The 20,270-nt window shown below is 32.6% G+C and overlaps 1 protein-coding gene across 1 annotated transcript; it reads left to right on the top strand.

Moving 5' to 3' along the window:
* Nucleotides 1-8,246: 8,246 nt before the first annotated feature.
* On the top strand, nucleotides 8,247-19,733 carry LOC133191880 (death effector domain-containing protein-like). Its single transcript, XM_061327626.1, has 4 exons — nucleotides 8,247-8,532; nucleotides 12,559-12,840; nucleotides 14,624-14,878; nucleotides 19,299-19,733. The coding sequence occupies exons 1-4, from the start codon at nucleotides 8,253-8,255 to the stop codon at nucleotides 19,415-19,417; spliced, it is 936 nt and encodes a 311-aa protein (XP_061183610.1). The 5' UTR covers nucleotides 8,247-8,252; the 3' UTR covers nucleotides 19,418-19,733.
* Nucleotides 19,734-20,270: the final 537 nt, after the last annotated feature.

Genomic DNA, 20,270 nt, shown 5'->3' with positions numbered 1-20,270 from the left:
ACCAAAAAACCTTAAAAATAGTATATTCATCTATAACGATAAAATCTTTTTTAAAAAAAGTCACAAATAGGAAAGATATAATACACTGTACTTGTACGTGTAGAATTACATGTACACGTTTACATTCCTTTTTTCTCGTTTAGCAATGTATAAATATGTACGTTTACTTGTAAGTGTTTAAGAGTCCAAATCAGGAAGCATCGAGCATATTATGGAAAATCAAGAATTAATTTTTTAAAAAAAGCTTTTGATATATACATGTAGTTGATATTATCCCACTTAATGCACAAAACAATTTTTAACAAAAATGATTTCGGACATACTGATGGACTGGTATCCAAGGAAATCCATTTCATAATTCCTGATGAAAATCAATGATTTTAGCCATTTTTCTGGGAATGTGTTTCCTGTATGTGATAAGATATGATATTTTGATTTGCTGATTTATTTTGAGAATGAATTCCCTTAATTATTCTCCAAAAATAACAAAAACAAACTTTCTGTGGTGAAATTGTTGTCATGACAAGGGGGAAAGAACATCACATCAATACTTACGTAATTTTGGAAAAGCTACGGAGGTGTTTGATTTAAACAATAAAATACTTATTATTATTATTATTATTTTTTTTTTTTTGGTTGTTAGCGTGGGAATTAATGTTGCAGTTATTGCAGAAAAAATACATTACCCGCATAAGCGAGTTATGTGATTCTTTTTTCTGCAAATGCTGCAATGTTAATTCACATACTAACAAAGAAAGAAAGACATTTTATTGTTTATATTTGTATCTGTATTTAAAAAATTATAAAGTAAAGAAGGTTAAATATTTCATTATCGATGTATGTTTCATTGATGGAAGAGCCGTTGCTTTATATATCTATAGAGGTGACTTGCTTAGCGGCGTTTACTGACCGATTAACAGCAATGGTTTTCATAAGAAATAAAGAAGATGATATTTAGTGGACGTTAATATATCACTATATGCGTAAAATCTACCAACACCGCTGAAAAAATGGATGCTGTGTTTTTGTTAAGTATCATACGATTCTATTTGTCATATTTGTAAAATAAAATTAATTGATAAACATCTTTGTAGGAAAAAGTGTGTCAAACTAACTAGCATATATACATGTAAGCATTTTTGAAGGAGTGAAGGTAAATTGAATTAAGGAATAACTGTCTTATTTTTTGGATTCATGATGTGATCAATCGAGTGGCTTGCGTGATAATTTGCATAAACGCCGAAGGCGTTTATGCATAAAATTATCACGCAAGCCAATCGATTGATCATCGTCATGAATCCAAAAAATCTGACAGTTATTCCTTATATTTACATGCTCCTGATTCTGCAAATTCCCGTGCTAACAGCCCCGCTTCTGTCTCTATTTGTCCCGCCCCGCACGTGATTTTTTTTTAACCGCGCCTATCGATGAACCAGTAGATTTATGTAGAAATAAAGTATTTTTACAATTTGTAATTTTATCTCGGACAAAGACATTGGAAATGTAAATATTACATGTACAGTGTCCAATATATTGGTTCTGATCAAAGCTTGCTAATATTTTTTACTTTTGTTAAGTAATAAATGCACATTCAAATTGTATATAGGGATTTTATATCCCCCGCAAACGAAACTTGGAGGAGAGAGGTATATGAATCACCTTGTCCGTCCATCAATAAGTCAGTACAATCTTGTCCGGTCAATAACATTTTAATGAAGAACCATTGCAAGTTCTTACTTGACAGTACATTTTTTTATGAGCTGGGGATGTGTCATGACCTTGCCTAAGGTCATTGGAACAAGTTCAAGGTCACTGGAAGAAAATAGTACAACTTGTGCCCAGTCTATAACTTTCTATTGAAAAGACTTTGAAAATTCATACTTAACTCAAGGTTTATGTATGAACTTTGGGTTTGTCATGGCCTTGACCAAAGATCATTGCGGCACATTTGAGGTCACTGTCAGAAATTTTTTTAATGGAAACACAAAGGAGTTCATTCTTTACACAAAGATCACTTATCAGAAAATGTGTCATAACCTTGACTTAAGGACATAAAGTATGTTCAAGGTCACTGCAAAAAAAAAGTGTATAATTTTTGTTCGTACATAACTTTTTAATGATGAGATGCTGAAATTTTGTGCTTTTAAACACAAAAATAATCTAGTGATGACTTGAGTATATGTCATGGTCATTTTGGCAAGTTTATGGGCACTTGCAGAAAAGGTGTTAAATTTGCACCAAGACCATATTTTTATAATAAAAACAGTTCATGCAATAATGTAATGCAGATGTACATGTAACAGGAAGGGAAAGGTTGGGGTTATGATTCTATGAGTTGCTCACAGTACCAGTATCTTCAGATGGGTCCATGTCACATCACTGTCACAGATTCAGAAAACATGGACACAAGGGTAAATACCGAATTATTTTATAATTAACATGATCACAAAATGTTTTTCATGGGCGTAGGAACCCTTCCGCACCCCTAATTTTGCTGATGTATAGTGATATTACTGTAAATCACTTTTATTCACTTCATTTTCGCGTAATTAAACGAGACGGTTGCTCGCAAAAATTCATTCTCGCGGGTATTTTATCATAAGCGCTTGATTTCAGGAGGGTGCATTTTGTGTACGGTATGTGTTCTCGGTGTGTCTGAATAAACTCATTAAATTAAAAATAAAAATCGCTGAAATTAGCACGTTTAAAAAAAAATCATATTCAGTAATATGATATTTTAAAACGTGCTAATTTCGCGAGAATTTCATTTTCGCGTAATTAAACGAGACGGTCTGCTCGCAAAAATCCATTTTCGCAGGTATTTTATCATAGGCTCAAAAAATCGCTGAAATTAGGACGTTTTAAAAATATCATATTCAGTAATATGATATTTTAAAAACGTGCAAGTTTCAGCGATTTTTGTACTTTTATTTTAATGAGTTTACCCCTAGAAAAACACATAACACAAAATTCACCTTCCTGAAACCAAGTGCAGGAATTCACAAAAATGTTGTCTCGTTTAAAAGAATCAAAAACATATCTCACGAAAATAACGTATTCCGAAATTTGGTGATCTACTTCATAGAAATTATACGAGGGCCGTTCAAATATTACGCGGACTTGTTGCACAGAAAATATATTTGACGGCATAATCAAGCAAAAAGTCATAAATAATATAAAAGAATCTTTTCATATATGATCATCAAAATTTCATATCAAAATATTGTAAATTGGTATCAATTTTAAGTGATTTAACAAGACATCTCATGAAGTCATGATTCGATAAAAGTGCGCTGCTCCGTCAAATCACGAGACGTCATTTTTGCAGTTGATTTCGTAGGGGTTACATCGGAGAAAAATTACAATATTTCTGTTAGTACTTCAAATATTACGCCAGAAATTTAAATACATAATATTAAAAAAATAAAAAGAAATTTTAGAGAAAATTGATAAATAATATCGTGAAATATGGAAAATAAATGAATAAAATTTTGGATACCGCATGTTTGTTTTTCAACATTTTTGCCGTGCTCCGTATATCACCATAAGCAGTATCAAATAATTTTATGAGTTATTAAATAAAATCAAAAAAATTTACCAAGAATTTATTATATAATAATATAATTTATATAATAATTTTATGAGATATTAAATAAAATCAAAAAATTTTACCAAGAATTTATTGGAATTTTTAAGAAATATGCTCCTGTGAAATTTCAATTCTATATGACGTCTGTAGGAGTAAATAATAGAAGAGTCCGCGTAATTTTTGAACGGCCCTCATACATGTAGCTATTTTATGCTTGTGTCCCATCAATAAGAATAACTTTTTTTGTTTCTACTTGTGGAGAAATTTTTGCTTCCCCCCCCCCCCCGGCCAAAAAAAGTGAAATGTCTGGTTGTGCACCCTTCCCAACTGAAATTGTTTCCTACGGTCCTGACTTTCAAAACATGCAAACATTGATTGGAGCTACATGTAGAATAATGACACTAATAAGAAGGTCACTATTAGAGCGCAAATCATTGAAGTGAAACCAGTTCAAGAATATTGAATCACCTTAACCTACAATGAAATATGAAGATAACGAACAGTATTCAATCTCGAAAGTCCAATGAAACGATACAAATTTGGAGCAGATTAAACACATACCTCAAAAGTAAAAGGTGGGATCAGGTGCCATGGAGGAGTGAGCATCCCCTGCCGACCGGTCACACTCACTTTGTGCTCCTTGTCATGATCGGAAAAAAACGGAAAAATCCGTAGACAATTCAGTGTATAAATAATGGCCTAACAATTAGTATGAAAAACGTTTGACTCAATGATAGGTTGTATGTGCTGACCAGGGGCCCGTTTCACAAAGCTAACTTAGGACTAAGTTATATCTTAGGAAAGAACTTTTTCCTAAGTTCATTACTTATCCGTTTCACTAACCTCGTCTTATCTTAGGATATTCCTAAGTTATGTCGTAACTTTAAGACAAGTAAATCAATGACTTAGGAAGAAACTAAATATAACGGCTGTAGATACATGTACAAGGATTCTTACAGAGAGATACTGCGTGTGTTTAGGGAGAGAAAAAATCAAAAGGACTACTAGTATATGAATGATTGTGATCCCTTCAGGCTATAACTGCTTTACTTTGTATGTAATAGCTAAGAAAAGGATTTTAAGAATTGTCAGAGATGTGTCTGTATCACTGGTCAAAATTATTCCAAGGTATATAAAAATGTCCATTGGTGAAGTTGGAACTACAAATACATTGTACTTAAAGAATATTTGATTTCTCACGAATTCGTGGATTTCCCAATGTTACTACAAAATGGACGGTGTACATGTTGGATTAATTCACCTTCATTTAAAGAGCACGATTTTGTAAACAAAAAAATTCCACGCTATATACACTATTGTCTGTGTTACAAAACTTTGCATATAATTTGAACCATTATTATATATTTTTAAATCTAATAATATTACTAGTATTTGAATCCATATTTAGTATTTGAAAGATTAAAGTTTGATGAGGGAACAAATTTGTTCTCTTCAGCTCCTGATATAGCTATCTCTCTAAAAATCGCTTTATCTTATCTGCAATGGGAGGAAGGAGGCGTTGAAGTGCAAGGCTTTGACCATTTTTCCTCTGTTTCCGCTTAATGACATCCACTTCTTTTCAACTCTTCCCCTGAACAAATGTATATTGTTACAGAATATTAGGTCCCCCTGTCCCTTTTGGGCTGGTTTGTCATGGTATAATTATGCATGAAGATTATAATAAATTTCCTTTTTTCAAATTTTTTCTGTTAGTGTTGTCATTTCCACAGTCGCGAATTTGGAATTTCTTATCTGTCGAAAAATTCTTATTTTAAATTACACAGTATCACGGACAACTAACGTGGAGCACTCATTCGCGAAGAAATAAAAAGAAAATAAGGCCTCTGTTAGATTGCTTGCCCTTCGAAGCAATTATTGTTTTAAATTTATTCCATTTCCTAATTGAAACGATACTAGTAGAAAAATATATAGTGGGGGGGGGGGGATATACAATTGCAAACCTCCGATACCTTATACAGAGCAAAATAAAAGGCAAACATATAAAAGCACAAATTTAGTATAAAAAGTAGTTTTATTTTTTAATTTTTATAATTTAAAAGTTAGTTTAAAAAAATACACGTCTTGTGACTGGGGGTGGGGGTTATGTGTGTGTATGTGTGTGAGGAATGTGTGAGTGCTTAGTTTAAGTAGGAAACTAGTCAAGGTTAAACCATACTTCTGTCCAAGTCCTTTGAAAGTGAAGGGTAACCCCTAACTTCCCGACCCTCCCCTTTTCAAGCTGTTTTTTTTACTTGAAAAAAAAACCCGATTCAAACTACAGATTTCTACTCATACTGACATCCTCCTAACAGTAAAAATTGTAGAAAGAGTGGAGTAGTTATTTCATTAGTCCGTAACACAACTTAAGATATGTCTTAGGATAAAGAAGATGGGTGAACAAGGCGGGCGAAGTGCCTATAGTGGGACAAACATGAAGTGAAAAATAAAATCTCAATTATATCAAAATTATCTTTGATATTTCATCTAACATTAAAGTATACTTCATGTAAAATCTCTACAATTTACAACAATCTCACAAAGACTGATAATATTTGCCTACGAAATAGCATACACGCACTAAAGAGGACAAAAAGGATCATTTTCTCATACTTCAACAAAATTTTTCGATATGAATGGGTCTTCGCTCCATTTTTTTGAAAGTTAATCCTAAAAGTTTGCATAAAAATATACATGTTTTGGTTTACAAAAACATGGAGCGAAGACCCACTATATCTTAAAAGTACACTTTTATGACAATGCATTAGCATCTTTCCGAGAAATACTTAAGTCCATTTAGTCAAGAGTCATATCACAAACATGATTTAAATGCCACTATTCATCAGGAGCTGTGTAGCGTAGTGCAAGTGGTTAGCGTGTTAGTCTTAAAGCAATATGATACTCCGGATTTTTGTTGTTAGGGGTTCGAATCCCACAAATACCATTTTATTTTTGTAATATAAGAATAATTTTTTTCGAGATTTTTTTTCTCAGAAAAGTTTTGTTGATCATAATTTCATAAATTTCAATGATGAGTACTTTACTTTAAATACTTAATTCACAAATTGAATATGATTTTTTAATATCTGAAGCTATAGGCATTCTGCACGCCTTGTTCACCCATCTTCTTTAAGATCAGATTGTTTCGTGAAACAGATGTGACAAATCTTAGGAACTTCCTAAGTTATAACTTAGGCATATCTTAAGTTATATCTTACGACATATCTTAGGAAACTTTTGTGAAACAGGCCCCAGATCATTATATCGACCGTAAAACTTACGAAAAGATGACTTCAAACAAGACTGTTGATAGCCTTGTTTCATCAACTTGTTTGTCAATAACTTGCCTCGTTTTAGAAATTGTTCATACGTAGAGCATGCCCTTGCGTATCGAATCAACTCAGCCTCAGTGGCTACCTAAACTAAGAATCCAAAAGAGCTATCTATGAATGTTTAAAACTTGAATTTCTAAGAAATTGGCCTGGACACAGATTTTAAGTTATTTTAAGTTAATATTTTCTCAAATTTTCGGTATAATATCATGACTTATATGTTGCTATACATGTATCATTTCACACGGAAATATAATAAAAGCTTGTTCAACAACTTTTTATCTGGAAATTATTGAAGCTATACGAATTTCGAGATACGCTTGATTGACACATTCTTGCACTTTGACAAAGTAAACTTTATCCTTAATACTTAAGAAAAGTAGAAAATTTGTTGTGTATTAATGAAAATATAAAACTATAATCCAGGAAATTCAGATTAAAAATGTGAGAAAGCAAAACCAACTCACCAGTATTATCAGTCCGTGCTCAGTGATGTGTGCAGAGTTTAACAAATTGTTAACAATAACAAAGCTCGTGCCCTGTTTACAAAAACAGATGTTTGGCGTGATGTAAAGAAGAATGTCGTCATTCTAAAATTTTTTCAGTGATTGTTGATATCAGCAATTTTAAGTATTGCAATAAAGTAGTGATAAAATCATTATCTTCGTTGTCAAATCCATTTTTTTTTTTTTATGACATATAAGCTAATTTGAATATTATAGTTTTACATGTATGTGAACACCCTCCCCCATTTTTAATTTAGCATATGCCAGGTATATATAAAATTATATACATGTAGTCGGGTGCATGGCTTGCTGTTTAAGGCCTTAAAAAACCGTTCCGTAAACTCTGCATGATTTGTGCTGTGTGTGTGGTTTTTGTTTTTGTTTTTGTTTTTTTAATTTTTTAAATTTTTTTTTCATTTTATTTTTTGAGAAATTATAAACTCTTACATTTTCTTTAATTAAAGGGGGGGGGGATATCGATCCACTAACCACTCACTTCCATCATCACTGCATGGTCTGTACTGTAATAATGTACATGTATGCTCAAAATCTGAAAAAGTTAGAAAAATAAAATGTGATAATTGACTTGATATAACAGTAAAACGGGCACCATTTCTAGTTTAGCTCATTTTATTTGTTGTTTGTTAATTTCAAAATTTGAACTTTAAGTCTTAATATAAAAAGATTTATTCATACAAATTCTTATCCAATCCTTTTCTTCATTTTAAAACATAGATCTGGTGTAAGGGTATGTGAAGGGAGTACTAACCAATATATTTGTGCGAATTAGGACACGAACGAGTTAATCATTAATTCATGAAAATCAAGATGGCCGATGATCTGAGAGGCTGTTATACATTACACGAAATGTTCACAATTGTGGGCAGTAGAATGACACAAAAGGATATCAACATCTTGAAATATCTCTACAACGGTATTATGCCTCAGAGAATTATAGGTCGGGTGAAGGACGGGGTGGAATTTTTGCTTGGGCTGGAAAAAATGAACAGAGTTGATGAAACAAACTTCAAATACGTTGTAGATTTACTGAGAATGATTTCACGACATGATTTACTGCAGTATGTCACTTTAAGGAAACGCAAACCAGGTATATCATATGCTTTATTTTAAAAGGATTCTTTAAATACTTATTTTAGAACTATTAGTATACAGTGTACAATACACAATTGAATTGACATCTGTTCTCAAAATTCCAATGCAGTATATGTTGGTATAGAAAATGCTTTTGAGTGAAATTATGAAAAAGGGTAAAATATCTTTCATTACAAAGTACATGGTTGATACCGGTTGCTTTAAAAGATAATTATCATTGAATGTACCATAGCCATAGGCCGCCATGTTTTCTATTGTTTTAACTATGGGTTATCTACACCATAACCCATGGGCAGAGCCTTCATAACCTATAGGTGGAGCCTTGAATTGCATACAAAATCAATTAAATTTTATTTAATATCTTTATTAATAACATTCCACTTATATATACATCGTCGTCATGGTAAAACTTTCCAAATCGATTGTCAGAATGATCCAACTGCTGTATAAGATTCTCGGGTGTGACCGACTCCTGGGTCAAATTAAAATCCGTTTGAGTAAGAGATAAATCCCCAATACCATCTTACATGTTTACTTCGTCCTCTATGAACTGGCCTATCTGTGAGAGAGTTTGATCATCAATAGAATTGTCCCATTCAAAATTTTGCGGCAGTTCAACTTGACAAGAAAATCGAGATTCATGCTCATTGCGTTGTGTTTGCCCATTTTCGCTTTTTAATTGCAAGTGCGCAAAATGCACAATAAAATGTAATATTTATGCACAGCATATAGCACTTGCCATTATAATTATGTCGGGTGACAAACCACCATATTAGAAAATTTATTTGCAGCTTATACATCATCTCTCTGCCGTATTAAGAAATCTGAGAGTGCTATGGTACGTGTGACTTACCGTATAATTTTTTATTGGTTTTCTCTAGATAACCTATAGAGAGGTTAAAAGGTCACTTGAAGGCTGCACCTTCTTGTGACCTTTTAACCTCTCTTTAGGGTATCTAGAGAAAACCAATAAAAACTTATACAGTAACTACTTCGAGTAAGACATTTGCCATTCATGTCAAAGTTAACTGTATTCAGAACAGCCTATCTCATTTTCTCAATGCCATTTTTGTTCATCAAATCAAAGGTAGCCACTATGTCACATGATCAGGGTTGGCAAAAAACTGGGAAATACTCATATTTCCCAGGACGGTGGGAAATACTGGTAATTACCGGGATTTACTGGTATTTCCCGGGAAATACTGGGAAATAAGAAATATAGCTACATATTTCATTCATATTGACATTTATTACACCTTATTGGTTAAGATATCTACCTGGTATCACTGTCCCTGATCTAAAAAAAATTCTGGTTTCCAAGTTATTCATTTTATATAATCATAACACAGTATATTCATGTACCAGTCATGAGTGTCATATGTTTCGTGCTTGAGTCTGATGTAGTCTATGAAGGTCCAATGAACCCAAATATCCCAATTGTGTTTTTTTTATGTTACTAAAGAAGGATTTAAGAAAATTCTTAAATGTAGAGTATGGTATAAATATCAAACCTAAGAAGAAGCTTTTCAGTTCTACTCAAGGTAATTATCTCTCAAAACAGGGGCACAAAACTGTCCAGAGCAATTTGTAAAAACAACAGTGTTTATAGAAGGATTAAAACAAGTTTGTTTTGTTCTTGGACTTATAATTAATAAATTTAATAATATTTCTAAATTGAAAAGAAACTTGAATTGGAAAACTTCAGTTTTATAATTATACAGCCAGGGAAATGTTTCAGAATGCTTATGGGTATGGAACCTGGAGAAGTGATACATTCTGAAAATGTTAAATTGCACTATGAGACATATTCAATATTATTCATCTTCTGTTTTTATGTTTATTTTATTTTTGAATTTTGTATAAGATTGAATGAATTAAAGAAATAAAAAACTTAAACTTTGTATTTCCCAGTATTTCCCAATATTTCCCAGTTAAGAGAAAATTTGTAGTAATTCCCGGGATGGGAAATACCGGTATTTACCACTGGTAATTCCCACCACTGGTATTTCCCAGCCAACCCTGCACATGATACACTAATTCAAACAAGCATTCTGAGAGTATTGCATAAGCAATACATGTCCTCTACCGGTATCCCCTTTTCTTTTTAGGATGTTATTTTATAAGACCCTGTATATGATAACTGCGCCCTCCACCCCCACCCCCCACTCCCAAATGTGGACATTTTGGATTACTTGTTTATGAATGAAATGTTGGAATGAAATCTGTCTTACAAAGACGTGTTTGACTAAAATCACATAATGTATGAATAACATGACAATTGCTTACGTTACTCGTTTTCCCTAACCCGTTTTCCCTAACCTGGCATTTACCACCTGGTAAAAAATCTCTGCCTTTAACTTATAAATAAATAGGGATATAAATTTAAAAACAATTCAAATCGGGATAAATATTCAGTCTTTATTACATCTGGTACTATTTCGCCAATTATATTAAGTATTCGCTGGTAGGAATTGCTGAAAACAATGCACAATATTACTTTACTGTCTTCTGTCACAATGGACGACCTTGTTTTTGGCAATCGGCAACATTTTAGTGCAGCACGAACCCGATTGTGAACCCGATTATAAAAAAAGAGGAATTCTTAAAACTGATTTACTCTAGCACCTGTTGGTCAAACGTGACAGAATTCAAACTCGATCTATAGTTTGTCACTATAAAGCTACCTAGCAATTTTGAAATCAATAATTCTAAACCTGACAACCTCGTTTTGTAACATTAATATAGTGCAGCACAAACCCAATCTTGAACTATTATAAAAAAAGAGGAATCTTTAAAACTGATTTACTCGGGAACCTTTTGGTTAAACGTGATAAAATTCAAACTTGATCTGTAGTTTATCACTATAAAGGTACATAGCAAGTTTCAAATCAATTCTCAAAAGCATAAAGAAAAAAGTGCGGAAAACCAATTGGGACAGACTGACAGACAGACAGAGGGACGGATGGACGGACAGACTCAGAGGAAACCTATAGTCCCCTCTGATTTCACCGATAGGGGACAAATAAAGGCATTACTTTCGTATTAGGAAAATAATAATAAGTCCCCTACCGGTGAAACCGGTCCCCTCTGATTTCACCGATAGGGGACAAATAAAGGCATTACTTTCCTATTAGGAAAATAATAATAAGTCCCCTACCGGTGAAACGGGAGGAGACTATAGGTTTCCTCTGAGTCTGTCCGTCCGTCTGTCTGTCTGTCAGTCTCTCCCACTTGGTTTTCCCCACTTTTTTTTCTAAATGCTTGCAGATATTGAGCTGATTTTTGGTATGTGAGTGTATCTTGATGAGTTGCAGATCAAGTTTGCATTTCCTTCCGCTTCAATGATTTTTGACGGAATTACGACCTTTTCAATTTTTCACAGTTTTCCGCAAATTTTTTTTCTAAACACTTGCAGATATTGAGCTAAGTTTTGGTATGTGACTTTACCTTGATGAGTTATAGATCAGGTTTGCATTTCATTCCGCTTCATTGATTTTTGACGGAATTATGGCATTTTCAATTTTCAACAGGAACGAGATACCACTTGCTGGTAGGGGACTAGTATTGCTAATGCAATACTCTCAGAATGCTTGTTATAATTTCATTTTGACAACCTTATAGAGCTTTTTGATTTCAATTATATATTTTACAGCATTTTTGTAACTTAATTTGGTAAACAAAATAAATTTCCAACTTTATTTTTAACTGATGCAAATTATAGCATGTATAGCTTTAAAAAGAAGTAGTTTGGACTTCCAAACCACTTTGATATATCCCTGGTATTCAAGATAATTTTAAACATAATGATTCAGATGTTAAACTGTATTTTAACTAAGGCTTTCTATAAACATGATTAGCCAGAATGTTATTATTTTACGAAGCAGTAAACATGATAAGAGAGAAAGCTGACAAGAGTTTCTGGATTTAAACATTGTATGGAATTCCATCAATTTCCATGTGATAAAATAAAGAGTATTTGAGTGGAGATATTTAACTTTTGGATGTTATTTACTTTTTCCAGTGTGTCCAGATCCTGTCAATGAATATCTAGAAGAATCATCCAGATTATCAAACATACCAACTAATGTGCCAAGGGAAAGAAAGCGAAAAGGTGCTGAACCATCAGACCAGAAAGACTGCAAAGTCAGGAGGCGCTCTCTGCACAGGAAAGCTAAATCCAGGTCTGGATTCGCTAGTGAGCAAAGCTCTAGTCCAGGGACTTCTTCTTCTTTTGGCCCAGGATCTTTTGTTACAGATGACAGTGATGCAGACCTGACAACAACTACGACAAAAGTTACTTGTGGTAAGATGTTTATTATTTACAATGACTTTTCCTTGAGAACTATTAGTTAATACAAATATTGTTATAAGGAAGTGAAATTCTTCTCCTTTGATTATTTCTTTGATTGTTTGCATATTATCCTTCTCAAATTTTCTCCATACACTATTAGGCTGTCCAAAGTTAATTCTGTTGTACATTTAGCATCACTCAGGCATAGGGGTTTCGGAGAAATTGGCACTTTGAAAAAAAATCAGTATTTTTAGCTCACCTGAAATTTATACTTAGAGATTTAATAAAAATTATCATTAAACATTAAACCTACATGATGCACAAATATTTACAGTATTTTGAATCATACAAATGATAAATACTCATTTGTTTGAAATTTTTGTTTTTTTAACTTTTTGAAAAAACATTAAGTTATTTTCAGCCAGTCTTAAAAAGACGTCAAGAGAGAGGTTGCTGATCTGTCACTTGAACTATTTAAGGTCATAAAGACAAGGTCAAGATCAGTGTAAAATACATGTACATGTATTTATGTTGATTGATAAGTATTTATGCAGAGTATTGAATTTGGCTATCTTTAAAAAAGTTTTTGCTTGCTCTCTCCCTACTCTGGATGAAAAAAATTGGGCAGGTAGAAAAAAAAAATTAGAAATTTTTCACATCAATGCTTATTAATTTTATTGAATTTGAAGGTATTATTAAAATTAAATTAATTGTTGACGGAATGAGAAAAATTCCGCTGTGAATAAAATAATTGTTTCTGTAGGTTTAGAAAAAAAGATTTTGAGTCTGTCCATTTTTAATCAGTCAGTCGAGAGAGGGTAAACAGACAATTTATTTTTAAAGAGGGCCTTGTACTTTCTCATATATTTTGACACAATTTATTTAGACTGACTTTACCGTATAATGTACAAGATTGAACTTTTTAGTTGATATTATTAGCTCACCTGAGCTGAAAGCTCAAGAATCAAGAAAAGGGAAAAACAGGGTGGGGGTCATTAAAAAATTTTCTGCTACAGAATACCACTGGGCCAGAAAAGGCAAAGCTTACAAGTAGCTTCATAAAGATTCTAAATTCTTCAATTCATATGCCCCCAGGTTTGGTTGGGGCCACAATAGGGCATCAAGGTTTTACAATAAAATATATAGGAAAAAAATTGTTTAAAAAAAATTCTTCTCAAGAAACACTGGCACAGAAAATAGAAAACTTATGTGAAATTTCCTTCATTAGCATGATTAGGGGATCAAAGTTTTACATGGAATTATCGAAGAATTTCTTTTGGGGGGGGGGGGGGGGATCTTCTCAAGAACCACAATAGAACCATTAATTTGCAAACATTCCCAAGTTGTGTAGGTTCTTTTTTTTTCCAAGTTATGAATCCTTGGTAGAACTTGGTTTGAATCAGGGTCAAATTAAACATAATGCCTATAATTATAGCAAAAGAATTTTCCTCTCCATAACTGCAAGGCTGTATTGGTTATATTGAAGTATCCCATGTTGTGTGGTTTCAGAGATCTTTTAGACCATAATATGTGGTAACAAATTTTCATGGTAATATAACAATTTTTTGAAAATCTGAGGATGAACAGCAAAGCTTGTTACTCGAGTGTTGTGGCATGGGCCTCTTGTTTTTCAAATATCACAGTCAGATGACTTAATATATATGTACTATAAGTATTGAAACATTTGAAAATACTGTTCTTGTTAAAAATACTGAATTGTTAACCTGAGGGTTAATCTCATTTCTAATATGTACACAGTCACTTAAATTAATCTTTGATTTGATGTTATCCACAGATATTCGACTAAGAGTGAGAGCTGAGTACAGTGACCACGTGACAGCACTGACAGGAAATGTGAACTCAAACAAACCCACTCAGCTTGAAAGACAGTTTGAGAAATTCATGCAAGCCACAAACATTCTAAAGTCCAGGGATCTGGGATCCATTGTGTGTGATATCAAATTTACAGAATTGACATATCTTGATGCATTCTGGAGAGATTATCTGAATGGATCTTTATTAGAAGCTCTCAAGGGGGTGTTTATAACAGGTGTGTATAAATTCTCCTGTTAAAGCAAACCTTGATTTACAGTAAAATAATTAAAGATTAAAACATATAAATAGATTTGTCTGAATTCCTATGATACCCTTTGTAAAGATTTTAAAAAAACAAACTTAGGGAAAAAAAATATTTTAGCAGTTTTAAGGAAATCATTTTTGGGGTGATTTTTTTTAACCTGTATATTTAATTGTTATCCTGTGAGATTTGCTAATTAAAATTATTTTATAATATTGAGCTGAGAAATTAGTTTACTTTCTTAAAAACAATCATACATAAATTGACAATACTGGTTAGTTGCCACCAAAATAAATATTTGGGATTTTAATGCCTGATGCATACTTTTAGAAATATTCAACTTCATTACTATTTTTGGACCTTAACTTTTCCTTTGACCTTGATTTCATTTTTCTTAAATTTGTGTTTAGCTAAGTTTCAAAGAAACTATTCATGACATTATTATCAAACTTCATATGTGCTGATACATATTGATAGAGGTTATTCAAATGCATCAACATTTTTTTACCTTGACATTTCCTTTGACCTTGGGTTTGACTTCACTTTCTTAAATTAGTGATTATCTCAATTTCAAAGAAACTTAAGATATTTTTAAAAAATTTTATATGCTAATTTATATTTATGAAAGCTGTTCAACTGCATCAAGTTTTTATACGCCTGTCTTTAGACAGGACGTATTATGTTATGGCGTTCATGTCCGTCCGTCTGTCCGTCTGTCTGTCTGTCTGTTAGCTTTTCTCATGTCCGGCTCATAACTTTAATACTATTAGGCCTAGGATTATCAAACTTTGTCAGCTGATACTTCTTGGGTAGTAGGTGTGTCGCACACTAAAAGTAGGTCGTTCTGACCTTTAATTAAGATGCTATGGCCAAATATGGAAAAATCCTGTCCGGCTGATAACTAGAAAACTATTAGACTTAGAATCATCAAACTTGGCCAATTTGTGCATCTTAGGTAGAAGGTGTGTCACGACCTATTTCAAGGTCACTGTGACCTTTAATTTAAGGGAAATTTTTTTAAAAAACTATCTTTTTACTATTAAATTACACAATCCCAAAAAATGTAAAAGTGTTGCAGTATCCTTATCAAAAAATGTTAAAATCAAGAAAATACTTATTTTTTTCATTATATACTTTACAGCAATCAATAAGAAATATAATGTTACAAGAGAAATTCCACCTCTCCCATGGATGTAATTATCAAGCACCGGTCAAGGAGAATTTTGATAACATAAAATTGCATGTCAAATTAGAGAGAAATTAATGAGTTTAGTGTGAGGAGCTAACTGGTAGAGCATCTCTGATCAAGGAGGTGTTATCTATGTCTCTTGGGAATTGGGCAGAGGAATCAGCCATGTTGGATTAAATAGTTTTTGTGGGCTAGCCTAACTTTTAAAATGAATTTGGTGAAAAGTAATTAGAACTAATTTGATATTGTATAATAAACTAGTTTGATATTGTATAATAAACTAATTAATTAAAACTAATTATACTTGGGGGGGGGGTGATATTGGAATTAGCATGCCCGTTGTCCATATGAATTTGCAGCTTAAAACCAGTCTGACATTGAATCTAAAGAAAAAAAAAGAAAGTATTTAAAAAAAAATTAATTATGGTAGATAGTCCCTACAAATCTAAGAGTCTAGCAGAAACCTTATTAAAAATGTTGCATCAAGATTACAATTTTTTTTTCTTTTTATAAATCTTTGTAACAAATTGAAAAAAAAAATCTTTGTATTCAAATTTAATTTCAGAATGACATAAATATTCATTTTAAATGCACTACAAAGCAGATAGCACAGATCCATTCATCCCTTGGGAGTAATGAGTGGACATGCATCCAGTTAAAGAATAATTAATGAGTTCAGTGTAGGAAGGCTAGCTGTCTCAATCATTTCTGTTAGAGGATCTTTGATCAAGCTCTTATCTGTATCCTTTGGGAATTAGACAGAAGAACTGCTGGTCAGTTTATAGCATATGTCATTTGATGGCCAGTCTTTTATTTTAAAATTAATTTAGTATAGATTAAGTTAAGACTAAATTGATATTTTTTAATTGATATTTTTATTTTATTTTTTTAAAATATTGACGAACAAATTTCAGAGCACCATGCCTCACAAATATGAAAGATTGTGTGTGTGTCACTGTGAGTGTGGGTGGGGGGGGGGGGGGGGGGGTGCAGATGGGTATATGTCAAGCTCTAACACAACCAGTTGAGGATCGATAATGTTATATTTGTTATAATTCATGCCTACACCATAGGAAATGTATAAACAAATATTATAAGGAATGGAAAAATCTTGGAAATCCTTGTATCAAGGTTGACTTGATTTTCTTGCACTCTGAACTGTTTGTGATAATTGAACAATATTTGACGGGTGTATCATGCTGTGGCAGGGCACTTTATTTGACCTTGGCTTTTCCTTTGACGTTGACCTCACTTATCTTAAAATGGTACTAAGCTTCATTTCAAAGAAACTATTCAAGATATTTTAATCAAACCTAATATGCTGATACATAGAGAGCCATTCAACTGTATCAACATTTTTTACCTTCACCTTTCTTTTGATCTTAACTTCAAATTTGTGTTTAGCCTAAATATCAAAGAAAGGTTTTATGACATTTTTATCAAACTTTATATGCTTATTCATAAGCTGTTCAATGGCATCAATATTGTTTTACCTTGACCTTTTCTTTGACCTTGACTTCAAATTTGTGTTTAGTTTCAAAGAAACACATCAAGGTATTTTAATCAAACTTCATATGCTGATACATATTGAGATTAGCTATTCAACTTCATCAACATATTTGTCCTTGACCTTTCCTTTAATTTTGACCTCAATTTTCTCTAATCTGTGTTTTTGCTCAAAGAAACTATTCCAGATATTTTTTTTAAGCTTATGCACTAGTACATTTATATTTGGTGAGAATTTATCAATTGTGTCCATTTTTTTAGCTTGAACTTCTTAATGTCCTTTGACAGACTTTACTATATATTACTATTAAACTCAGTTTAAAAGAAACTATTCAAGGTATTTTCATCTCACTTCCTACACTAATAAATTTGTGTCCTATGGACATATTTCTAGTTTGATATTATTTTGTCAATATTGCACCTTCACAGTGTCTCCACATATGTGTCATTTTTAGCAAAAAAAAAAAAATGTTTAGCTCACCATAACAAAGTCAAAAATAATGATCTTATACTATAACCTGACATTGACAATGGCATCCTGGTTAAAATTTTAAGAGCAAGTCCATTCCCAATCAACTTTGAGGCTATGGTCTGAACAATTTACAGTGTACACTACTTTGGGAAACTTTTACTAAATTCCATCTTTTCAGGTCCAGTGGTTCTTGAGAAGATGATTTTTAAAGATTTTTTCTATATAAAGTTAAACTTTGATCCCCTTTGTGGCCTCACCCTACCCCCAGGGTACATGATTCGATCAATTTACAATGTAGAGTATCTCCAGGAAGTTTTCACATAAGTTTCATCTTTTCTACTCCAGTGATTATTTCTACTTCAATGTTTCTTGAGAAGATTTTTTAAGATTTTATATTTCAATGTAAAACTTTTATTCCCTATTGTGGGCCCCACTCTAACCCCCTCCCCGGGCCATGATTTGAACAATTTAGAATCAACACTACCTCAGGAAGTTTCCACTTAGGTTCACCTTTTCTGGCCCAGGGGTTCTTCAGAAGAAATATTTTCCCAATATATTTCAATGTAAAAATTTGTTTCCCTATTGTGGCTCCACCCTACTGGGACTATGATTTGAATAATTTAGAATCTACACTACCTCAGAAAGCTTTCATATAAGTTGTACCTTTTCTGGCCCAATGGTTCTTGAATAGAATGACCCAACTCTATTTTTTCCTTATCTTGATTATCTCCCCTTGGAAGGGGGCTTGGCCATTCATTTAAATAATTTAAATTCCCCTTCACCCAAGGATGCTTTGTACCAATGAATTTGGCTTAGTGGTTCTTGAGAAGAAGTTGAAAATGTGAAAAGTTTACAGATAGAAAGACATAAGGACGGGCAATAGGTGATCAGAAATCAGGTGAGCTAATAAGCCCTACTTGGTTCAAACTTGCATGGATTATGCAACTAGAGGTGGACACTGCTGGATCTGGCCTACATTTTTTGGATGAGTGAACAGGTTAATTTTTTTCAGAGCAGATCTTTTCCCAAGTAACTATAAGTCCTACTTAAACCAAAATTGCATGGATATTGTTCCACGATGCATACAAACTAGAAAATTTTGGTGTGAGATTTGCCTTACTTAAAGATAATATTCATCGAGGTGAGCTTCGCAATCATTGATTACCTATGTGTTTTTAATGAACAAATAATGACATGAGTCCATCAAAGATGTTTTTGATTTACAGATTCTCTGAAGGAAGCTGTCGGCAATGAGTCCATCAAGTTGTTGGTAAGTGTGGATGAAGATGACTATGAGGCTGGAAGGTTGCTGCTTTTAGAAAACTTGAAAAGGTCAAATCAATAATTGAAATGTAAACAGTGGTGGCAGAACATGGAGTCATTGAAATGATTTTTTTTTTCATTATAATGCTGCATGAATATTAACAGGGTTTTTTCCTGAATGTATTTTTTTCAATTGATTGAAGACAGAGTAATCAGAAAAGGGATGCATAATATTTTGATGTACAGTATTTGAAATTCTGTAAGCATTTTTTTCTGTAGTAAATGTATATATTAATTTGAAAGGTAGAGTGCCTTTTTTTCACTTTAGAAACTAAGGATTAAATCCATAATTATGCACTAAATGACAATTTGTTAATTTCATTATGTGTCCTAAACATTGGCTGTTTGGATTATGATTTCTTTTTATTTATTGAATATTATAATGGTTTTTGTAACATTTATACAATAAACAAACTTAAAATCCAATGTTCTTCAGTTTTGAAACAACAGTTTCAATTGAAAACAAGATATAAGTAGTCATTCTTAGGGAGGAAAAGGTTCCATATAATTGATAACATTAACACATGTTAGAAAACATCAGAATAAGAAAAATATGTGTCCATCTAGTTTTACAGCAGGACCTTGGGCCACAACACTCACCAGAGTAGCCCTGCTGTTCATTCAAAGATTTTTAAGATATTTTCTTCTCCTCTAGATTTTCATGAAAAATGTTGATCCTTTTCTGCCCCCTACCAAAACTCTAAGGGGTCCATGAATCCACATATCAAGGATGTTTCAATATCAATACAAATAACATTGCCTTGCAGTTTTGAAAAGAGAATTCTTTTCCTATGGTTTTATGCGTGTCTTATGAAAAAAATTAATCCCAGTTATGGACAATGCTAAACCAGGGTCATAATTTGGAGGGGAAAAAA

Source organism: Saccostrea echinata, unplaced genomic scaffold (assembly GCF_033153115.1).
Source record: "Saccostrea echinata isolate AGI-Se365-2 ecotype Australia unplaced genomic scaffold, CSIRO_AGI_Sech_v1 ptg000025l, whole genome shotgun sequence".
In the NCBI taxonomy this organism is placed as follows: Eukaryota; Metazoa; Mollusca; class Bivalvia; order Ostreida; family Ostreidae; genus Saccostrea; species Saccostrea echinata.
The sequence above is the reverse complement of the archived record's forward strand: the minus strand, read 5'-3'. Positions and strand labels throughout refer to the sequence as shown.